We start from the raw sequence: 24,298 nt of genomic DNA, 5'->3' as shown, positions 1-24,298 counted from the left end.
TCTTTCTGAGGTAGCCTCATTACTATACTTTAGCACGTCTATTTTTGAGGTGCTACTGCAATGGCATAGGTTGAAATTTAACTGAACAAGCTCCAAAAATAGATCTTTCAATAATTAAATCAGTGAGTGCTACAAAAACTATGCAAGTTAGCCAAAACTTGTACACGAACCTGGTGAAGATTGAGTACAAAGTTTAATATTAAAGAAGGGACGAAAGCTACTTAAATTATTCAAATGGTGCTGCTTTCCAAGTGTTTTTTCCTATCATATAAACTCTGAACTCCGCTTAATACTTGTAACATACAACAACTGCACAGTGCTTCCTGCTGAATGAACCAATAAAAGCATGCAAACAAAAGAACTTTCTAAAGGAACACAATTTGAATTTTAAAATCAACTTTTTCTTTAGATTTTTTTTTTATGTTTCTGATAGAGCACCATTTAAAACAGTCCTTATATTTTTTTAAATTATTTTTCCTACATATTATACAGATACACACACACACACCACTCCCCGTTGATGTTTAAGGGTCTTCTTAACCATGAAGAAGCGGATTGACTTTTACAGGGAAAAGCAAATCTTACTGTCCATACAAGCCTATCAAATAAAACAAACTAGAAAAAAAAAAGAAAAACATGTTTTACTAACTTTATTCTAGTAATCATAGGTCTTTCTTGATACCATGTATGGAACAAAAATTTCAGAAGTAAATATGATTTTCAAGTTCATTGCATTCTTTTAAACAATAGTACTACCAAGCTCTCTATTTCAATTTTTCAGCTTCAAACAATGCAAAACCATTTCAGGAGGGAAAAATAAAGCCACCGAGAATAAAATGCATTTGATTTTTTACTGCACTACAGAAAGCTGCAGCCACAGGTTTTCTAGTAAGACTTCAGAGTCCAGAAACAGATCATCTCATGAACATCACAAGTCTTTTCATGATTTTATCACGATTACAAAGAATGTTGAAATGCAAGGGGAAGCTCCGAGTCCAATGTGGACATCAGACAAGGCTGGGGGAAGAAGAGGGAAGAAAATTGCTTTTCTGCTCTAAAATCAGTTTGTGCTCAATAACAAACACTTTCCCTGGACATGGGATTTCAAAGCAAGTGTTTAACTTGTATTCTTATGGAAACAAACAGCTCTCTAAAACAAAATTTGCACTCTTACTGTGGATCATGGATCTTAACTACAATTTTTGTTTAGTTACATTTCAGAGGTCTATCTTTATGCACATTTAACACAACCTAAATAGTGCAAATCAAACACTGTAAAGTTACACCTTATATGGAACGTACAACTAAATCAGAATTACAATAAAAGTTTCTACCCTGAAATCCATTTTAGAGAGTTCACATTATTTTATGCATACCAGTTCAATCAATAAATGAATCCAAGGACAAGCTAGCAGGAGACTGAAGCACTATTTTCAGATCCTGTGACAGACAGGCAGGGTCTTTGCTTTACCAAGATCATAGTGTAATCTAATCAGCCTGGAAGCAGCACACTACACAGCTGTATGATTAGGCCTCCTTATTCACGCTAATTCCAACTGTGTGTGTAACACAGCTGTGCACCCGTTTGTTTTGTTTTGTCTGGGGAGAAAATTAAAGTGATACCTTTCTGGTTATCAAATAAACTTGCAGAAGTATGATCCACCATCTGAGCTTAATCTGTATTTACCTGAAACCTCAAAGAGAAGATGATATCACAAATTGCAATGTATGACCCTGTACTTTGAGTACCACAACTCACAGCTACAGTCTAGAAAAGGACCAATTACAGTAAAGCCACCTGCAAAACACTGATTTCTATTTAAAACGTATTTATTCAAACTCTCAGGAATGCAGATTTCTCTAAATTGGTGTGAATTATCCATATGATATTTGAAGAATTCCACTAAACTTTGAGAGACTGGATGTTAGAAAATTAAAGCTGGACTCAAAGTTAGACACTTTGAAATCTGGGTTTGTGAAAAATATTGATTCTTTCCATCTGTCAATTCAAGATTTTGGGGAAGTAGCCTAAGATGTAATTAATTAAGACAGGTCAGGTAGCACCTGATCCAAAGATCCCCCTTTACAGAACAAAAGGCTCTCTCTGCCCATCGGCACTGCACCTAACAAGTCTTTAGGTAAAACTAAGGTAAAGTTTTCAAAAGTGCTTATGTCCCCATTTACAAAAGTGGCCTGGGCAGTTAGGATCCTAAAAGTTTTTTGAAAGTCAACAGGACTAGGAGCCTAAAAGCTCAAGCCACTTTTGAAAAAGTCACTTAGGGTGTTTCTACACTACGACTAGAAGGTGGGATTGCAGCAAGTGTAGGCATACCCAAGCTAGTTTTGATTGAGTTAGCTCACTAAGGCCTTGTCTGCAGTACCGCGGTAAATTGACCTAAGTTACACTTCTCCAGCTATGTGAATAACGTAACTGGAGTCGACGTAGCCCAGGTCGACTTACTGCAGTGTCTACACCGCTCTGCGTCAATGGGAGATGCTCTCCCGTCAACTTACCTTACCAGAGTACTGGAGAGCGTTCTGCAGTTGATTTAGCAAGTCTTCACTAGACCTGCTAAATCGACCCCTGCTGCATTGATCACCGCAGCGTTGATCCTGGTAAGCGTAGACATGGCCTAAAAAATAGCAGTGTAACCACATCAGCATGGACTAGCCCATAGGTGCTGGATCTAGGGGTGCTCCTGCACCCCCTGGCTTAAAGTTTCCATCATATACAGGGTTTACAGTTTGGTTTAATGGCTGTCAGCACCCCCACTATACACATTGTTCCAGCGCCCCTTGACTAGCCACTCAGTACAATCCTCTCTAGGACACTGGATATACACCTGGGCAGCTAACTCAGGCTGCTGTAGCTACACTGCTCTTTCTATCCAGCTAGCTCGATTACAGTTAGCTCAGGTATGCCTACACATGCTGTAATTACTCCTCCTGATTGCTGTGTCGTCATACCCCTCGGGCGCTTTTGAACATTTTAACTAGTCTAGCAGCAGATTCTAGATTCAAGGGTTTACAAGAAGAGAGGCCCAAGCTTGCTGTAAAATTCTAGCTCTCCTGGCACATTACTTTGCCCCAATATATCAATATTCAGTAGCTCATTAAGCATTTTAGTGCCATGTGCCATCCCTGCCTCTCATATCCTCTCTCATCCAGAAGCTTATAAACATAATCAAAACAGGAATATGGGAGCAAAACGAGTGGTCAGGTAAAAACAAAATGCTTTTACACAAAAGAGTAATAAATACACTGAATTAAAACAGGATGCTTCCATCTGTTGCAACATGGAGTGAGGTTCCAATTCAGGATGACAGCTAATGGTTGTGAGAAACACTTTCTGCTCTACATCCCAGACGACAGATATGAGACTTTGGGCAAGAAGTAAACCATGGGGGGAAAAAAAAAAGTCACACCAAGAAAATACAGAAGTTATGTCTTATCTAAAACTTTTAGAAACAAAAATGGACAATGAAATAACTTCTGAATGGAATTAAGTATTATTCACCCCTAGTTCCCTCAAACAATATATCTGAGTATTTTTGTTGCGAAGTAACATCTGAACAGCTCAATGCACTTTGCAAAACAGCAAATTAGAAAGTTACAATACCCTGTGAGGCTGGCAGCTACCTGTATGCTACAGATGGGCAAAGTGGTTAAGCAACTTTCCTGTTATCACAGAAGAACTCAGCAGAGCCAGGAAGAAAACCCAAACCTTCCAACTCAGAGACCCCAATTGTTCCCTTATGCTCTGTTTTACAGGTAGCTTAAGTGGCCTCTCCCTGAGGATTCAACCTGCAAAAGGGGAATCCCTGGATAGGGTAGAGCTATAACAACTGCCCTGTTCTGTTGATTCCCTCTGAAGCATCTGGTACCGGCCAGTGTCAGAAGACAGGATACTGGGCCGGATGGACCATTGGTCTGACCCAGTATGGCCATTCTTATTTTCTTACCAGCTCTACACCACCCTTCTGAACCTCTTAGCACAAGTGAGGCACATGGATGGAAACTGCCAAGTTCAACTGCTGTGTTCCAGCTATCAGAACATTCCATTGGGCTCACAGAGAGTTGGACATAACTAACTGGAGCTGTCTAAGGCTGGTCCAACTCCAGGACAGTTAGCAGCATAAAGGCAACTTAAAACACCTTTGCATCCCCCTACTGCTGATCTGCACTGAGCTAATTTCTGATGTAGCTCAGTATCTGGCCCTCATCCTTGTGGGTTAAATATAGGCAAAGAACTCTGTTCTGGTGAACAGGTGTTTGGTATAGCAAGCTAGGGAACATCAAAACAAGGAAAACTTAGCACCAAAATTGGCATCAAGTTCTTCCTAGAACCAGTACAACATGACACTCTGATTTTGCTTGCAGCAGTTCTAAATGTTTTAGTCATGCAGCAGTGATGTTTAACAGATTCCTGCTTTCACTCACATTTCACTGAGGAACTTCTGCTTTATAGCTCTGTAATATCAAGAAAATTTTTGTTACACAGACAGCTAAGGACTAGCAGATAAATTCTATCTTAGTTTACATCTCATACAAACATATGTTGATTTCACCGAGATTGCACAGGGTACAGATAGGGCAGGTTTCAAGCCAACAGGACACACACACAGTGGTGTATTTCTTACTAGCTTTCTCAATTCAACTCAACAGAATTTATACCGATAGCAAGGAAAGCTATTTAAAGGGGGGGGAAAGATAAATTAATAGTACACTAACCCTGCTGTAACAAAAAACAAAACAAAAAATTCCTTGGTGACGATGCTGGTTTTACCACATTTGAAAAAAGCTCACAAAGCTAGATTTCATTACTAAGGGCCTGATGTGGCAAACGTTTATGCACGTGTAATACATTACACAAGAGTAATCCCACTGAAGTCAGTGGGACTACTTTCATGTGTGTTTGCAGGATCAGGCCCTTCAACACCTAGGCAACAAGTCAGTGCCTTAAATTTCTTTTTCACCATGTAAAAGTGAAATTACAATTGTTTGTGTTACTTCTTAAACTGAGTGTCCAGCATCATGTTCTTTGTGAAGTTGGAAGTTATCATGTCCCAGCCAGCGAAGTTTTTACTTTTAATGGTATTATTTCACAAGTTTTCTTCAACGTTTTCTGTGGGTTTATATTACTCTGAGATTTAGCTACCCATTTGTTTCATATGCTAATATCCTTGGAAATTCAAGATACGATCATGGGGTCTGCTGTCATAGGAGTGCTGTAGGAGAGTGAGAGAGACGTGATATAGGAAGGGGAAGGAGGAAAGAGCAGAAGTATGCACATGCTTCCCCACTTCCTAAAAACCCACAATGTACTTCTCCTAATGTGTTATGAAAGAACAAACATTTATCATGACCCCCTCTTCTCCTCAGGCTATTTTTCCAAGTATGCTTTTATCCACATATTTCTTGCAGAGGGTTGTCACATTTATTTAACAGGAGTCAACATGACTGCAGCCTAAGATATACTAAGATAAGGTTGCCATCCATGTTGGTTCTAAAGTCCACAGAGCTAAAGGCTCTGTCACACTACAAGTCTAGAAAAACTGTTTCCAGCCTAAAATTAATGTACCTAATAAATATGTGGGACATATATGCTGCCTTTTGATAGTCCCCTAAATCACCACAATATAAATTCTGTTGAATACTGTCAAAAAAGAATCTCTCACACATTTTGTTGGTGCCATATAATGCCCCCACAAAGTTATTAGGAGCACTCTAGTACTACATAATTCTAGTAACCACAAAAAATCCTTTAGAAATTACCCATCTTGTTGTTCTGCAGAGTGTGTCCACTACGACACAACAGAAACAAAAACACATTCCCTCTATATTTATTCCAATCTCATTTTAGCTAGTTAGTGCTTTTCAATGTTAAAGGGGCTGATGTTCACACTTTAAACAGATACAATCCATGCTGGTAGGCTAAATATTAGACCTGAAACTTCTGTTTTGATTTGCAGGTGCATTCATGGCTTTCAAGGCATTTAAAAACACACATCACTGTAGTATGTGTGTGTATGCATAACGTGCTGCTCCTCCACTCTGTTTGCTGGTTCCATTTTGCTTTGTAACCTGCGAGCTCATAAGATTAGAGCAGGCAGAGCACATAGATAATGCCATATGCACACATCAAAAATACAAAATGTTTGTTGGTTTGGCCCAGCTGAGAAACTGGGCCTTCATATTACAGCCTTTGTTGAGGATTGAGAGTTATTTATGCATGTGATTCCATGCTTTAAGTTATTTGCAGCCCAAATTCACTTGTGGAGACGTCACCTTCTTCGGGGAAAATTTAAGAAAAACATGTTTTTAAGAGAGACCTTTTAAGATGTTACAGTTAAAGAACAATATAAGAGGGAGGGAGAGAAATATGATCTCTGATTTCCAGCTGTGGACAAGGCTACAAAAACATTTTTGATTAAAGCCTAAAGGCAGGTCTCCACTTAAAGAACTGTAGCTGCACTGCTGTAGCACTTCAGTTAAGATGCTACTACGCCAACAGGAGAGCTTCTCCCAGCGGCAGAGTTAATCCACCTCCACGAGAGGCAGTAGCTATGGCGATGGAAGAAGCCCTCCCATTGACACAGCTCAGTCGACATCAGGGGTTAGGTCGATGTAACTGCATCGCTCTGGGGTGTGAAAAATCCACACCCTTGAGCGACGTAGTTATATGATGCAAGTTTGTAGGGTAAACTTGACCTAAGTTATTGAATAGCCTATTGGTTAGAAAGAATCGTTTTCTCCTATGAGGGGGAGTAGTGATGATAACTGTAACACCTGTTCTATGGAAGCTATTCCATACCCCTAATAATTTTTGTGGTCCTTCTTTGTACTTTTTCCACTTCTAATATATCTTGTTTGAGATGGGGAGACTAGAACTACACACAGTATTCAAGATGTGGCCGTACCATGGATTTCTATAGTAGCATTATGATATTTTCTGTCTTTATTATCTATCCCTTTACTAATGGTTGCTAACATTCTGGTAGCCTTTTTGAGTGCTGCTGCATATTGAGCAGATGTTTTCAGATAAATTTGCATGACTCCAAGATCACTTTCTTGAGTGGTAACACCTAATTTAAACATTTTGCCTGTATAGTTGGGATTGCGTTTTCCAATGTGCATTATCTTGTATTTATCAACACTGAATTTCATCTGTCTTTTTCTTGACCAGTCATCCAGTTTTGAGAGATCCCTCTGTAACTTTTTGCAGTAAATTTTGGTTTTAACTATTTTGAATAATTGTGTATCATCAGCAAACTTTGCAACCTCACGGTTTATCCCTTTTTTCCAGATCTTGTTGACTATGTTGAACAACAATCGTCCTAAGTTTCTGAGATACCTATTATATCAATATCATCTTCATCTAATACCAGGCACGAAATTTTACTCTTCTTATATTTAGATATCTTGCATTTGTGTACAAGCACTTATAAAATTTGTCAATTTTATTTAGTTGTCTGCCTTCATGTGATGTAACTGAATGGGACTCTTTCATTTGACTGTTTCTCTTCGGCTCTTCTACTGGTACTTTATCAACTTCTATCCTCTTTACTAGGATATACAGAATCCCTGTTAATAGATCCTCCCATTAGGCATGTGTCCGTCTGAACCACATGCTCTTCTGCACCTGTCAGCTTTCCCCCAGCCCTTAGTTTAAAAACTCCCCCATGACTTTTTTAATTAAATACACCAGCAATCTGGTTCTATTTTGGTATAAGTGGAGCCCATCCTTCCTGTAGAAGCTTCTCCTTTCCCAATAGGTTCCCCAGTTCCTAATAAACTTAAATCCCTCCTATTAACACTATAGTCTCATCCACACATCGATTCCCAATTTGAGTCCAAGACTTTGGTTGTGACCTGTGAAGCCCTAACGGACTTAGAACCTCCCTTCTTGAGACCTCTCCCTGAGCCATACTGCAACAGCTGCTATCAATGGGGACATTTAATGTGGAGTCCCTCAGCATAAGAAGCTGTTAGCAGAATGATGTTTTCCAGGACGGGACCTCAACTTTGCGGCCTACTCATTCCCTTGGTCTGAAATAGCTTGAATTTTGGAGTATGCTAAACGCCTCATTATTTGCCCAGGGAGAGGAACAGGCATGGTAAGAGCCAATGTTTGCGAGGGATGGGGATACTGTTTGGACTGGACTTTATCATAGTTGATTATTTTTGGCTTGAAGATGCACAGCAGCTGCTGGCTTTAGTTTTGCTTATATTATATTTTTTGTTTCTCGAAAAGGAATCTAGACTCTAGCATGGACACTTTTTTATTTTAAATCAAAATGCAGTAAATAATTTGGCAACTGGAAATAAAGAAGGGAGGCAGCACCCTGTGACCAGCCAGCTCTCTCTGCAATACCAGCAGGTGCTCTGTGGGTCACAATTTGAGAACAGCTGCTTTGCAGGATGGCATTTTTTTTAAATGCACCGTAATATCTTATTCACTTTAACAAATGCTATGAATTGATCAAAACCTATTTTCTACAGCTTCTGAGGCCAGGTCTGTACTACAGGCCTATATCGGTGTAACTACGTTGCTCAAGGGTGTGAAAAATCCACAACCCTAAGCGACACAGTTATACTTACCTAGCCCACCTTGTAGACCAGAGGTCTCAAAGTCCCGGCCCGCAGGCCATATGCGGCCCGAGAACCTCCCCCTGCTGCCCGCAGAGGAGAGGCGCATACAAGCATGCTGCCGGCAATGTCTGTGGCAGGCACCGCCCCCTGCAGCTCCCACTGGCTGAGGGAGAGAGACAGAGATACACGGCGAGTCAGCCATGGAGGCAACATCATTAGTTCCCAGGCAGAATCAGCCATGGAGGTAGCGTCACTTTTTCCCCACAATGAATATAAATAAATCAAAATACTGAACACAACTATCTGATGCCCACCTTGCTGCAATCCTGAAGTTTTCAACTGCTTAGTCACTGAGGCCAAATATCAACAAACTGACAGAACTGAAGCGTTGCCAGGTGTCTGGCAAACACAAAAAACTCTCTGGCAGGCAAAGAATTGTATAAAGTTGTATGACAGTTTGATTATTTCTAAGAAATTCGAAATAAAAAAATATAAACATTTTCTTTTCTGAACACCCTCTTCAGTGACATTATTGGCCCGCTGGGAGAATTTGAGGACTGGCACTGGCCCTAAGGTAAATTGAGTTTGAGACCCCTGTTGTAGACAGCACTTCATCAACAGGAGAGCTTTTCCCGTTGACATAGCTACTGCCTCTCAGGAAGGTGAATTAACTAGGTGACAGGAGAAACTTCCCCATCAGCATAGGAGCATCCTCACTTAAGTGCTACAGCAGCGCAGCTGTGCCGCGCTGATGCAGGGTTTTAAGTGTAGACCTGCCCTAAGTTTACTTTCCTAAAGGAACATACAGATTCAGAGACTATCAGTATATAAGAAATACTGATTATTTTTACCAGTGTTGCATCACACTTAGAATTAAATGTCACTGTCAATGATACTGCCAAATTCCCTAATGCATTTCCATTCTTTTGCAGCTTCGCACAATCCTCCATGATTTTTTACCCAGTAAAACCATTTATAACTGAAAAATTTCATCAGTGTATAGTCTGCTTCCTCCTACACTGGGATGCAACTCTCTATGAGCTTCTCTCCTAGCTGAAAAAAATGAGGAGTCCTTGTGACACCTTAGAGACTAACAAATTTATTTGGGCATAAGATTTCATGGACTAGAACCCACTTCATCGGATGCCTGAAGTAAAAGATACAGGAACAGGTATAAAACATGAAAGGATGTGGGTTGCTTTACCAAGTGTTAGGTCAGTCTAAAGAGATAAATCAATTAACAGCAGGATACCAAGGGAGGAGAAATAACTTTTGAAGTGGTAAGAGAGTGGCACTTGGGGCGGGGGCAGCGTGTGGAGACCCCTGGCTGCCCCTATGCATAGGAGCCAGAGGAGGGACACGCTGCTGCTTCCGGGAGCCACGGCATGTGCGGAGTGGGGCAAGCCCCCAGTCCCACTCTCTGGCAGCAGCTCCAGGGCCGGAGTAAAAGGTCTCACAGGCCCAATGCGACCCCCAGGCCATAGTTTGCCTACCCCTGACCTAAGGAGACCATAGATTCTTTACAGAGACTACAGAAAGATACCACACATATCTTAGTTATTAAGTTCAAGTTCAACCAGCTCCCACCTTTTCCAGAGCAACAATGTAAGTGATCTACTACAAAAGGATTTCTTCAGTTATACGTATATAGAACCCCAGAATCAGCCAGTGCTACTGAATTACATCTTGATAAAAGTTAATTTGTGGATAATTTCATCCTGAAAGACATGCTTTCTAAAACACATTTCAGATTTCCTGCCTATGTCCCTGATCCAGCAAAGCACTTAAGCATGTGAGTAGTCCCAATGAAGTCAAGGGAACTACTCACATGTTCAGGGTTAAGCATTTGGTTAAGCGCTTTGCTGTGTCAGGTCCCTTGCGAGTCTACACAAAGTGGGTGATCAACAGATTAAGAGATCTCCCCTCACCTTCTCTTGTATGAAAGTGGGCCAGTTTTCCACATCATCTGCAAACCCAACTTGTATCAGTGAACTTTGCTAGTATGCAGATTAAGTGACTGTACAGGTTATATGTATCTCATATGTACACACCTGTTCAAAGTTCAATGCAAATACACTACCCTGATGACAGAAACAGACATTAAAGACTAGTACTTTCATATGACTACCCTATAGTTCAATTATTTGGGAATGAAATAAGAATATATCTAAACAAAATATTTTCTTCTGCTGTGCTGTCTGTGTTAGGTTTATTTGTACTTTCTGGATAGATTAACCTGGAAAGAAGAGAGAAATGGTTTGGAAAGAAGAGTAAATAAAGAATGGACCCCAAAACAGTTGTTCACACACAGGAGCAGTGAAAACACCATATACTATCATGGTGGCTTACATGCCTTTGTGCACACTAAAATGTATTAAGCGACATCTGATGCCGCCTTTAAAAAACAAACCAAAAGAAAAAGAAAAACAACCTCCATGATTTATCAAAGTTAGGGCTGTGAACTGCTGTATAATTTTAAAGTCAAAGATGGCTCTGCTAATAATAGTACTTTGCTTCCAGATGAAAGATTGAATAAAAATGCATACTGCCTATAGAGCCTTGCGAGGTAAACACTCATTTTTCACTAAGTTATTGATGGAGCCAGAAACAAAACCCAGAACTCCTGACTCAGAGACATCTGCTCTAAAAAATAAGTAGTATAATCTCGTCCCATGTGGGTGACATTTCTTTAATCTATTTTTAGAGTCTATTTAAAAGTCCTAGAAATTTCAAGCCATTTCTCCCATCACTGAACTAACTTGTTTTAAATATTTACACTGAAAGTTTCACACTAGTTTTAACTATTTTGTTTCACTTTGTTTCCCACCATCGTTCTCATTTTTGACTGTTCCAAGTAAAAGAGAATTGTAACATTTCATTTATGTTCAACATAAAGTGCACTTAATTTTTTTCTATTAATTGTTTTCCATTTGTAAGATGCACCTAACCTCTAGGCCAGGGTGGCCAACCTGAGCCTGAGAAGGAGCCAGAATTTACCAATGTACATTGCCAAAGAGCCACAGTAATAAGTCAGCAACCCCCCCGCATCAGCTCCCCCACCCCGCTCCCAGCACCTCCCACCCACCGGCAGCCCTGCCAATCAGCGCCTCCCGCTCCCTCCCGGCACCTCCCGATCAGCTGTTTCCTGGCATGCAGGAGGCTCCAGCGGGGAGGGGGAGGAGTGAGGGCACGGCAGGCTCAGGGGAGGGGTGGGGCGGGGGCAGAGCCTGTGGCAGAGCCAGGGGTTGAGCAGTGAGCAACCCCCGGGCACATTGGAAAGTTGGCGCCTGTAGCTCCAGCCCTGGAGTCGGTGCCTATACAAGGACCCGCATATTAACTTCTGAAGAGCCGCATGTGGCTCCGAAGCCACAGGTTGGCCACCCCTGCTCTAGGCTCTTCTACAATACAAACAAAAGCCGATTAAAGAAATGTGTCTAATTTTCTTAAGATGGGGGAAATTAAGAGGATAGAAAGAGAAAGCGTGTTTTCAGTTAATCAGCCAAAACAGATTTATGCTAACCTTACATAAAAAGACTGTATGCACTGCAGATTTAGCTTCTGCATTCAGTCAACAGGATGCACCAGGAACTTAGCTAGACAACAAACATCAATTTTTTATTTTAAACTTGCAGATGTCTGCCATGGAAAGCTCAGGAGTAGAGACTTCACATTTGTGATTTCAGCCACATGATCCACCTGGACCTAAAACTAACAGCTGAAGAAGCTATTTTTAGATCTAGAAATTAATCTCTCTCATCCCAGCAATCAAGGAATGAAGAGTGGGCTATGTGTTCCACACAAAGAGGAAGGGGAAATAATAATATAAACCCTAGGGGTTAAATCTTGATCCCATCCCCTTGACTTCAGCTGGGCCAGGGTTTCATGAAAAGTACACAATTGTAACATGACATCTTGGTCTACTGAATCAGAATTAAGCATTCGTGGTGACAAACAGTGAATGCCTACACAGCCAGGACAGACACCGACTCCAAATAAAATGGAGATGATAGAAGACAATGCCACATACTGACAAGAATCATAGAACAATTCTACCTTTGGTATATCAAATAAACATAGTAGCCTTTAAAAGTGTCTATTATGGACCAAAAAAAGATTGTGAGATGTAAAGAGCTCAACTTTTTTTAAATTACAATCCATCATAAGAAATTTGAATTAAAAAAAAATAAGATATAGAATACAATCTTCTCTCTGCAGAAGTCAGACTCATTGAAGAGCAGCATTCCTTCATCTTTTTGCTTGCTGCTGTCTTTCTCCATCCCCGACATGATGTATCATCATATTCTTTATGTTTTGGTCCAATCTGGATTGTAAACGTCTCAGAGCAAGGACTTTGGACCAAATTCTGTTCAGTTACTCTACAGTTAACCTGGTATAACTCATTGATCCCAGTGAATTTACTCCAGATTTACACAGTTGTAACTTAGGGCAGAATATGATCCATTGTCTTCATATTTTCTTCTAAAAGTACCATGCACAACTAAGGAGCTAAAAATAAACATTTTGTACAGTTAAATGAAGTAAAAATGCAAATGTAGGTTGGAAGCTATTTAATGGAAATATGAAGTTGCAAATGCACTACTAAATCTAATTTTTCACCATGTATATTTGATAGGATGACAGAAATCCTATGAACACTAAGAAAGTATATGCAGATAACTGCCACCAAATCATTTTCTTGGCCCTACTCAATCAATTTTAGTCCTGAATATGTGATGCTCCACTTGTTTCATTAGTTAATCATGTCCTAGCCACAGATGTAGAAAGAGATCACTCATGGTGATTTTCCTCAGATCTATCTTTGATATTACTGACTGCAAGGTTTTTGGTGATTTCTTTGTGCAAAGAAGCTAGAATCAGTCTTGAGCGGCTCTGCCCCTTTCATTTTTAGAAATCCCAAAGGACAGCTCTGGGCAATTGCTCTTCTGCAGCCATCTGTATTATCACTGCTGCTTTTCGTGTGTATATGAAGCAGCAGATAGGCCACCAGCACATTAACCACCATAAAGGCTAGACCTGCTTAAAGCAGAATTGGACAACATAGTCACTAAAATGCTTGCAGGCAGTGTGTACTAAAGCTGCATTTGTGCTAGCTCAAAGAAGTGAAATTTTAAGACAAATGCTAATATACCCCTTTTGTTTCAATCCTAACCGGGGTAGTTACACTAGTACAGTTGATGTTGAACTTATCAAGTTTCAAGAGAGTTGGTCAGAGTCAAAGAACTCTGAAGAATCAATCCTTTATTTAAAAAAAGGAAATATGGATAATCGGCACTTAATATATTGCAACACATGCACAAAGGAAATTTAAACCACTATAAATTGTGTGTGTTTTTCACTCAACACTTGTATAAGAACAGTACGGAACTTTTTTTTTTTTGGCTCACTCTTCTCACTAGTATCTCTCTCCTTTCATTCCAGGTTAATCCACCTATTCTGAAAACTTCTGTTTTTCTGCACTGTCCATTAGGATGGAGTCTATGCACTAACTTAGTATTTTTGGTTACCTTTCAGAAGATCACTGAGAAAGAGTCAAAGACCAATTCCTTTCCCTCTCCTTCTCATCTGGATTATTTAAATTGCCAACATTCATGGGAGACAAAGGCAACACTCCCTACAAGGCAATAACTCAAATTCTTACAGCAGGGTGCCCAGAACTGCACGCATTATTTCTTAGGGAGTTTAACAAGTACTTTATGAAGCGGGACACGCTTTTGTTTTGTACTGAAGCAGGGGGACAATAGGATTCTGTTTGCCTTCCGACTGCAGCTGAACAAACAGCCCGCGGTTTTTCAGTGCCTTGCCCAAAACAAACCTCAACATCTTTTTCTCACCTTAAAGGGAAGGATTTTCCAGGAGCCCGGAAGGAGCATCTTGCCAAGTAACTTATCCAGCTGTCAGAACAAACCACCCCAGCACCAGTGACTCTGGGAGGGGCCACCCCCGTGGCTGCAGGCAGGCCCCGGGGCCCCCGGCGACTAGAACCCGCCGCAGCTGGACCCCCCGGCAGTGCCCCGCTCCGCAGCCACAGGCACCCCCCGGCCGGCTAGAGGGGGCGGCCCTGTCTCCGCGCTAAACCCAGCACCAGCCTCCCTCAGAGCCCGCCGGGCACGGAACAAAGAGCCTGCTCCGGACTCCCCCGGGCAGCAGCTGCCGCTCCGCTGCCCCCCTGGCGGGCAGGTCCCTGCGGCCCCGACCGGAACCAGCTGATTCCTGAGCCCGGGGCCGCCGCCCGCCGCAGTGCCAGGCACGGGGAGAAGAAGTGGGGGGTGCTCCCGCTTCGCTTCCCCTCCCAGCCCGGCGGGGCCCGCGGGGCAAGCGGCTCCGGGGGGCAATGGCCCGGCGGGCCCCACCTGGGCGGCTCCCACCCCAGCCCAGCCCCGGCCGGGCGGTACCGGTGAAGCGGCCCCCGCCGTCCCCGTGTCCGCGCCGCCGCTGCAGGACGAAGTAGCCGCTGCTCTTCTGGGTGACCCAGAGCTTGAGCGCGTTCTTCAGCAGCACCTCCTCGGGACGCAGCCACATCGTGCCGCCGCCGCCTCCCTCCGGCCCGCCTGCCTGCCTGCCCGCTCGCCTAGCGGCCCGGCCGCGGGGGAGGAGCCTGGACGCGGAGCCGCCGCCGCCGCCGCCGCTCCCTCCCCGGGGACACCGCGGCCGGGATTCGCGCTGCGGCGCCGGGAGACTCCCCCTCGCTTCCCCGCCTAGCCCGGCCCCGCAGCGCCTCCCCCACCCGGGACTCCGCATTTCAGGCTCTCCGTGCCGGGCTGGGAGAGAGGAAAGCCCGGACACCCCCTTGCGGGGAGGAGAAAGACCCCGCCGGGAAGGGGCAGCGCCTCCCCACCGCTGTCCTGAGAGGCACTGATTCCCCCTCAGCCCTCCTCCCCGCAGAGCCGCACTAGGCATGAGCAGACTAAGCAATTGTTGCGGGGCCTGAGAAACTCAGGGGCCCCCTATTAATTATTGGGGGGGGATATTCTTGCTTAAGGCCCCCAGTCGGCTAGCACCCGGCCCCGATTCTCCCTTTCCCTTACATCTTACTGAGAGTGAAATCAGTATCGCCTCCACACTCATCCAGGGATCCACCCTGTGCCTGCTGAAGGCAGGGCCTGCTGGTTGCTCCTCCACCCATCCCAGCTTCCAGAAATCAGGGTTCTTCTATTCTCCCTCAGAGAGATGGGCGTGTGCACCCGTAAGTATTGGAACTGGGGGTGCTGCTGCACCCTCCGGCTTGAAATGGTTTCCATCATGTACAGGGTTTACAGGTTGGTTCAATGGCTCTCAGCAACCCCCCTCTACAAATTGTTCCAACACCCCTGCCTGCACATTCCAGGACAGGTCTCTCTTTTTTGCCCCTCCAAGAAGGCAAGGTCTTATTATATGTTAAATACTGTACTGCTGCTCCCTAGGGAGATATGATCAGAAGCTCACACAGCCATCTCTAGGCATCAACATTCCTCAATGTGCCAGAGTATTAGCATACCATATCTGTCACCATCCTCTGACACTAACACACAGTGCATTGCACATTTTTGGCATATATTTGCATCAGTTCAGATATGAGCTATCTGCAAGTGCCTTCCCATTTTAAAGTCACTCTGTAACAACAAGATTGCTTGCTAGGTTACATATACTGTAAATACATCCAATAGATAAATAATGTTCATGCTATATATCCATTTAAGCCTAGTCATTTTCATATTCACAAGTCATAAGAAGGTGGGGGAGGGGAGAGCAAAGGGATTCCAAATGTTTTCTGGATCACAACTGTGCAGACCTACTTGCTTAGGGCCTAAGCCTGCAAACTCTTAAGTACCTGCTTAACTTTTAAATCAGGGGAACTATTCACATGTGTAAATATTTGCAGAATCAACATTTTAATTCTCTAAACTATGAGAAATGTCAGGGACTGACTGAACATGACCTAAATGGCTTAGGGCTAGGATTGTTTCTCAGCACTCTCACACATTATTTATATTCCTGTGATGCCTAGGAGACCCAAGTCAAGGATTAGGGCCCCAGTGTGCAAGGTGTTATACAAGCAGGTCAAAAAGTTGCCCCAAATACCTTACAATCTAACTCTCTTCTGCTTTTGTGAAATCCACCTGGCATCAGAAGTTCAAACAAACAAGCTCCAAAACAGTAACTTGCTGGAGTTTCCTCTGCTGAAGGGCCCAAACCTTGGAGTCTATAGACAGAAACAAAAGATGAGGCAGAACTTCACTAGTTTTTGTTCAGAAAATGGAGTGGGATAGGGATGCATACCCCACTGTCATTTTAAATAGTTTTGAAGAAGGGATTTTGAAAACCAAGGACTACTACTGTAAATCCTGCCTGGTATTATTTTATACTGGTAATACTGATGGCCACTGAAATATGAATGTCTAATTCAGGGGTTCTCAAACTTAGTGCACTGCAACCCCCTTCTGACAACAAAAATTACTACAGAACCCCAGGAGGGGAGACTGAAACCTGAGCCTGCCCAAGCAAGCCCCACTGCCCTGGGGGAGGAGGCAAAGGCAAAGCCCCACCTCCCCAGGCCAGGGGGCCAAAGCTGAAGCCCAAGGCCTTCAGGCCCAGGCAGGGGGCCTGTAACCTGAGCCCTGCCACCCAGGGCTGAAGCCTTCAGGCTTGGGCTTTGGCCCCTGGCCACAGCAAGTCTAAGTCAGCCCTGGTGACCCTATTAAAAACAGAGTCACCACCCACTTTGGGGTCCCAACCCACAGTTTGAAAACCGCTGGTCTAATTCGATGTCCAGAGTTCTCTCTCTTGGTCAGATTATAAATAATAGTAAATATGAAGTAATTCCATTATAACTACTGGAGTAACTGAGGTCAGAATCTCACTCCCTCTCTAGACTCTGACACTCAGTCACTATGGACCAAATCACATACTGCTAAATTGGGCAAAGTGCCTATTAGTAGAGAATTTTGATTAATAAACAAAGGATTTGGCCCTCTGCTTGCAATACACAAGATGTTTTATGTATTCTGAATATTCTAACATGCGCAGCCAGGTATGTGGCACAGCCAATGGTAACTGGCATTTGGAATACCTGAAGGTGACTCTTTTGATTGCTTTTTAGGTACCAATTAAATAGTTGATTAGGCCAAACACTGTAAGCTGACTATAGTTTGTTCAACTTTGTTTTCCCTCACAGTGTGTGCGTGGTCTACACAAGTACCAGAATTTTGTTTTCGTACTAGAGAATGGCAAGCAGAAGGAAAAGTGAATGTACTACTCAGCTGAAATATTAAAAAGAACAGATGAGGGATGGAGGAACAATAATGTCTTTTAAAATATTAATTATTGAATGAGAAGAGGTTACTTAAAATGCTCAGTCAGAACATGGGTATTCTAGAGTATGATTTGACGTAGTAGTGAGCAGGATGGTGTTTTTTCCCTTCATAAAACAGTTTGGAAGAGAAGTCAGGTTTTTTTTTAAATTAAATAACTGTTGAGTGGCTAGATTTGTGCATGTTTATTCCTTCTTTTGTTCTGATTTGACACTTATTGCTATTTTGTTTTTACACTCAACTTTGGACTTCGCTGAAAATTAATTTGAAAAGTACTTAAAGAAAACTGACTGAGTTGTTAGTCTTTAAAATGAGATTTCTGTCCCCTGAGGAAAACTTTTCCTAGGACTAGAAAGAGAGCAAGGCTAGAGTACAGTAAACTTCCTTCTATTTTAGTATCACATGTTATGCACACATGCCATTATTGATTATTCCTTGAGACTTGCCTCTGGTTGAGCCTAATCAACAGTACTCCTTCAAAGGCTCAGGCTTTTTAATCACATTAAAGTTGGTTAAAAATCATATCATCAAAAGACATGCAATTTGCTGTTTTTCAGGCATATAGAATCAGTGGAAGGAAACTAACACAAAATACCATTTATAAATGGCTGTGGAGGATCAGACAACTGAAAACTAATCAAAGACCTGAAGAAGAGTTCATTCTAAGCTTGAAAGTTTGTCCCTTTCACTAATGAAAGTTGGTCCAGTAAGAGATTACCTCACCTACCTTGTCTCAAGGATAATATAGTAAAACAAAGGGCTATGGTGATACATAGTTTAATAAATATTCCAGATAAATTGAAAATAGTCTGGTTCTTTTTCAAGGTGGAAGAACAAAGTTTTCTAGGAGCAGAATTGCATGTTGAGTGCACCGACATCTGAGTAAGGCTAAATAATGGTTGCAAGAAGAAAAATACAATTTTACCATAACTTTCAATCCAAAACACTCAAGAAACAAAATACAGCCACCTCTGGCAATCAGCAGACTATAGTCAGCAACAAATGCAAGGTGATACTAGAGGGATTCCACCACCACTCCAGTTATTTACTGGTTATTTCCAGCAATCAAGATTTTAATAGTCTAAGAATCTTTCTTGGGAATCTCACCTACAGTCTTGCATTGGTGATATGTACAGATAAACAAAAAGGGTAAAATGGTGATCCATCCATAGTACCTGCTTGAGGTCTCTGAAGATATAAACTTTGCAGGTGTTCTCTCATAAATTCTATAGAAGAACAGGACAAGTCAAGCCAGGAAGCACTTTATTTGGAAGGAACAGACTGTAAGAAAATAAGTTCTCTGGGTTCCTTCCATCCATAATATGCCTTCTGAAAATAGCTATAGGTTATTTATGATCACTGATATCACTTCTAGATTTAAATATCAACAAATAGCACAAGATATTGATTTTGCAGTTTAGACGACATGAGAGCATCTAGGGTTAGCAAAAAGCTTCATGGAAAATTTCAAGAAGGAGTGGCCCTGAATATGCTTGGGATGTGGCATTTTGAGGCAGTAGAGGGAAGCAGTATGTCATGTAGTCAGAGTAAGTGTGATCTTCTATTCCTGACTTGCTTTGGTACATCTACTCAGCAAAAACCCACCCTGTGGCAGCAAGTCTCAGAGCCAGGATCAACTGACCCGGAATCACAGGGTTCATTCCGCAGAGCTGAAGGTAGCAGTGTAGATGTTTAGGCCCAGGCTGGAGCCCAGGCTAAGAGATCCTTCCCCCTTGCTGGGTTTAGAGCCCAGGCTGCAGCCCAACCTACTCTTTTTAGCCCCACAGCAACATGGGTCCTAGTCACCGACCCAGGCTCTGCTTCCATTGAGACTATGCTGCAAGGGACCCTCCACTCTGGCCATACTAGCTCCTGGGAATCTGCAAAAGAAGTGAATAAACCTTGGTCTGTATTAAGTTATTATTGCAACATACATGGGTTTGGAGGGACCAGAATGGAGGTGAAGCAAATAATGCAAGAAAGGGATATGAGACCCACTTCCAGGCTGAAGAGGATTGGACCATATGTGGATGATCCTTCCATGAGTGGAACTCAGTGGAAGTGCCCAGGAGTCTGAAGTATGTGTCCATTGTCTACTCCTGTCCACTGCGCATGCGCAGAATTTATGTCCTCTGCAGATTTCTTTGCTTCCTGGAGAAAAATGACTTTCTGACAGGGAAGCAAAGGGAAGCCACAAAAGCAGTCATACAACCCTCCACAGTAGTGTGTTTCAGGTACCCAGGGCAGCCGGCAGAGAGGTAAATCACTGTGGGGAAGGGGGCAGGACTGGGGAAGACCTGACTGGTGGCTCCTACCCTGCGCCTGAATCAGCTGCTAGTCTGGGCTCGGCTGGGGAGGAGGGGACTTCCTCTTCCCCTGCACGGCATCCAGGCCCGGGTGAGACCCATCCCCAGATTTCTCCCCCAGCTGCAGGAAGCTCTACAAACTCTCCTCCCCAACTCTGCTTCCTGTGCCCATCGTTCCTCAGCTGCAGGAGGAGGGATCCCTGTACAGGGAGCTGCTCCCCCATCCACCCAACCCCCGTGCAGTGACCCCCTCATACCTCACTAAGCCTCACCCCCTGCACTCAGAACCCCCCCCCGATGAGCCCAACTCCCCCTGCATCACCCCAATGAGCCACCCGCACTCGGATCCCCACCGAGCCCACCACCTGCCCCACCAGCTGCACCTCGTTCCCCACCCCACTGATCTCCACAACCCCAGCATCTGGACCTCCCCTGACCCCCACACACATACCCAGACCCCCCTGACAAGCTGTATCCCCTCCCACACTCAGACACCCCCCCCCCCGCTGAGCCCCAACCACCTTCACCTAGACCCCACTGCAGAGTCCCATTACTGTTGCACCCAGAACCACCTAACAAGCCCCTGTGCATCCAGATCCCCCCCCCGCACTTGGTTCCCCCACTGAGCCACCAGCACCCAGATTGCCCCACCCCTCTTAACCCACACCTGGATCCCCCCCACTGAACCCCTCCACACTTGGATCCTGTCTTGCCGAGCCTGCCTGCCCACACCTGGTGCACCTGGCAGGGAGAGGCAGGGCCCGGGGGTGTTTCTATAGCAGGCACTGTCCTTGCACTGTGTCAAGGTTGTGTGCAGCCTTACCACCAAGTCCGTGTCCCCGGGGGGGGGGGAGGGCTGCAGTGATCTCCCACCTCTGTGAGCCAGTGGCCTGTGCTCCCCAATGCTGGAATCTCTGCATTTATTTATTGGCATATAAAACTTTAAACTACTGTGTGCAGAATTTTTAGCAGCTATTTTTTTATTTTTTTGGCGCAGAATGCTCTCAGGAGTAAAATTGTCATGTCTGACTAGATTGCAAATGGCAGTTAACAGCGAAGTACATATTTATAACATTCCCTCCTGCCCCACTGAACTAACAAACTTATAAATATCTGTAAAAAGAAAAGGAGTACTTGTGGCACCTTAGAGACTAACATATGTAGATTGTAATGGATTTTTTTACCTTCAGTCCTTTTGGTCCATCTGTTTGCATTTGGAAAGGAAGATGATGTCTGTCTGTATCTGTACGAGTATTTTCATGAAGTTGATAGATTTCCCACTCCATACGGCTAAATTCAGTGCCTTGCCTAATGACAGGTTTCAGAGTAGCAGCTGTGTTAGTCTGTATTCACAAAAAGAAAAGGAGGACTTGTAGCAAGTGCCACAAGTCCTCCTTTTCTTTTTGTGAATACAGACTAACACGGCTGCTACTCTGAAACCTGTCATAAATATCTGTAATAAATCTTAGTGGTTTTGTTTATTGATTCTGATTAAGTTAACAATTACTTTGTAAAGGACAACATAAAAGTATATTTTGTTACCCCTTTTGACTCAAACAGGTAGCCAGCATTTGGGACCTTGCAAGTTGTTTCCGTTAGGGAGAGACATTGATGATGGAGTCAGGTATTTCTTTTATGCAATCCTGTTTGTTTACCAAGAATGTACATAGAGTCCTGTTTCCCTGTACATAGAAGGTGTCAAATAGTTGGACACAGTTTCTTTGCGCATCATAGTTCCAAGTCATTTTCAGTCAGCACTCTGCCCAAAAAAACTCTCTCTTTAGGCCAGTGGCAACCAAACTTCACTGGTTCACATACAACCTTCTTAAAAAATTCTTGGAAAGTGAATTGATGGGACATCAAGCTCAAATACTGCAGGTGGTACATGTACCACAGCTTGGGAACCCAGCTCTCATCTTTTTCTCAGGGCCATGCCCCCAATGCTTGGTCGGTTTGTCTAATTGGCTTTCTGCTGCTTCTCCATTTCTCTGTTGTTTCTCTCCAACAATCAATGCCCAAGCCTCAGCATTTGCTATATCAGTCTGCAAAAAGCCCTTTGAGCTACATGGTTCAGCTTCTACTCAAGCCTTGCCATGTGCCTGTGTTTTGGGTGGTGCTCCTGTTGCTTCAGCTATGTGGTTCCATAAAGGACCACAATCGCTTTTTACACTTATCCTGAAGTGAAAGTTGTCTTTCACAACAACGTTACAGTACAATCAGCAAGTACAATGAAGCTCCAGGCAGCTATGGGGGGGGGGGGGAACCACCACAAAAAAACACTCATCGCACAATTAAGTGTTTCTATTTGTTCGGCTCACAGCTTTGCCCAGTAATCTAGCATGCTTTCCCCCTTCCAGCAGTACAATACACATGAGCATTTCTATATTTTGACAGGAAGAACGTCTTCAAAAACAACAACATTTGTTGTTACACTAGTTAGGATAAATAAAAGGACTGTCAAGTTTCAAGGTGTCCCTCTGCTAGGGACAGGAAGACAGTCTGTCTTTCCCATCCCATCCCCACGTTATGTAATTACACAAGTATGTGCATTTTAAGGGAAGGCGCTGACCACTGTCCAAGATGCTGTGGTGAACGGACTGGCTCTAGCAGGAAAAACACAATAGACTATTCTACTACTACATACACTCCTCTTGGATTCCTGATTCTGATCTTGCTTACATAGAAATAATGCACTGAAGTTGTATTGGTGTAATACAAGATTAGAGTCCATCCCCAAATTAGAAATAGAATTCCAATAATCTGTTGGGGTTTTTGGGATGGAAGGAGGGAGGAGAGGGGAGTCTTGTTATTCGTGTGTGTGTTAATTTAAAAGTTTGGTTTCTTATCAGGAATTAAAGAGTCCATCTGCAAAGTCTCATCTACACCCTTTAAGGAATTTGCAACAAGTTATAGGCATCTTCTATTCTTTCTGAAATTTTCTTTGTTAATCTCAATGACATAGGAGCTTGGAGAAGTAGATTTATTTATTTATTTTACACTACTGCTGGCTTACTCCACTGGTTCTTACCCTCTTTATTAACTCTAAAAAAATCTTTTCACCTAGTTACAGACTGCAAAATGCTTATTCCCTTAGGGCCTGATTCTACCATCCTTACTCATGGTGCGCTAGCCTTACATCAATGGACTTTCCTCACATGAGTAAATCCTACTAAATATGAGGAATGGTGGCAGAAGCAGACTTAAATCTACAAATATTTTGGCATCTGTGACTAGGTGAAAAAAGTCTGGAAATAAGAAAACTTTTATAAATTGAGGCACAGGCCTGACATTTTTCTATCTGTAAGTGCCTGTGCAGTAGCAATGTTATCAAAGAGGAAGGTAATGGCTTTAATATGAAACATTACTGTTGCAGTAACACATTCCCTGCACTGTAACTGCTGGCATCCATGCACACAATTATTTACTATGCAATATCAAAGAAAGCTCATACTGGAGCCCTCAATGCTAGTTTCTACTTCCTTCAAGGCTAATTCCTTATTCAAATTCCATGTTCATTCAACTTTCAAGGTCAAAAGTGTACCTCAGTGGCTCAGCAATAATTAGGTGATTCTGTAAAAAAAAAAAAAATCCAAGATGGTTTATTATGCTCTTTATTTGTTGCTTTGCATAGATTATTGAGACTGTGTTTCTAAGATGGCTGTCTCTCTCTAGATCTGGATGCAGTCCATCTTGAGTAATCTCATGGCCTAAAAAGTTGAAGTAGTTTGGCACAGTTTACTTTTTTTCCCCCCCCTCTTGGGTTTCAGACCAGAAGTTCTTATTGTTTAAAGATTTCCTCTAGGTGCTTATCGTGTTCTTCCTCTGAACATCCACACACCGGAATATCGTCCATGTAGACAGTAACTCCCTCTTAGAGTCTTGTAATAGCTGAGCCCTTTTCTCAGTGAAAAATGACAGGCATGTTACAAATGCAAAAATGGAACAAACGTGAAATGTTGTTGGCCAACTCAAGCTCTTATGTTCCCAATCCTGAAAGCCGCTCAGGGCCAGGGTTCTGGGTATGCCTGTGCAGAGGAACTTGCAGAATCACGGCCTAATTTAGCGCTACTCTTCTACTGGGAATTTTCACAA

The 24,298-nt window shown here is 43.0% G+C and overlaps 1 protein-coding gene across 8 annotated transcripts in view; it reads right to left on the bottom strand.

Annotated features, from left to right (window-relative positions):
• Nucleotides 1-15,693, bottom strand: part of TBC1D8 (TBC1 domain family member 8) — a 74,576-nt gene extending 58,883 nt beyond the window's left edge. For 3 of the 8 annotated variants that reach the window (XM_073351950.1, XM_073351933.1, XM_073351942.1), the window contains exon 1: nucleotides 15,006-15,268. In XM_073351950.1, coding sequence (XP_073208051.1) covers nucleotides 15,006-15,132 — 127 coding nt within the window. In that variant the 5' untranslated portion in view covers nucleotides 15,133-15,268. Of the gene's footprint in view, nucleotides 1-15,005; nucleotides 15,277-15,638 lie in introns of those variants that run through there. The other 5 variants (XR_012159834.1, XM_073351976.1, XR_012159833.1 and 2 more) reach the window with 4 other exon arrangements.
• Between the last annotated feature and the right edge of the window lie 8,605 nt (nucleotides 15,694-24,298).

The sequence above is a fragment of the Lepidochelys kempii genome, chromosome 1 (genome assembly GCF_965140265.1).
Source record: "Lepidochelys kempii isolate rLepKem1 chromosome 1, rLepKem1.hap2, whole genome shotgun sequence".
Lineage (NCBI taxonomy): Eukaryota > Metazoa > Chordata > Testudines > Cheloniidae > Lepidochelys > Lepidochelys kempii.
Note: the sequence above shows the minus strand (reverse complement) of the source record. Positions and strands in the feature narration are given on the sequence as shown.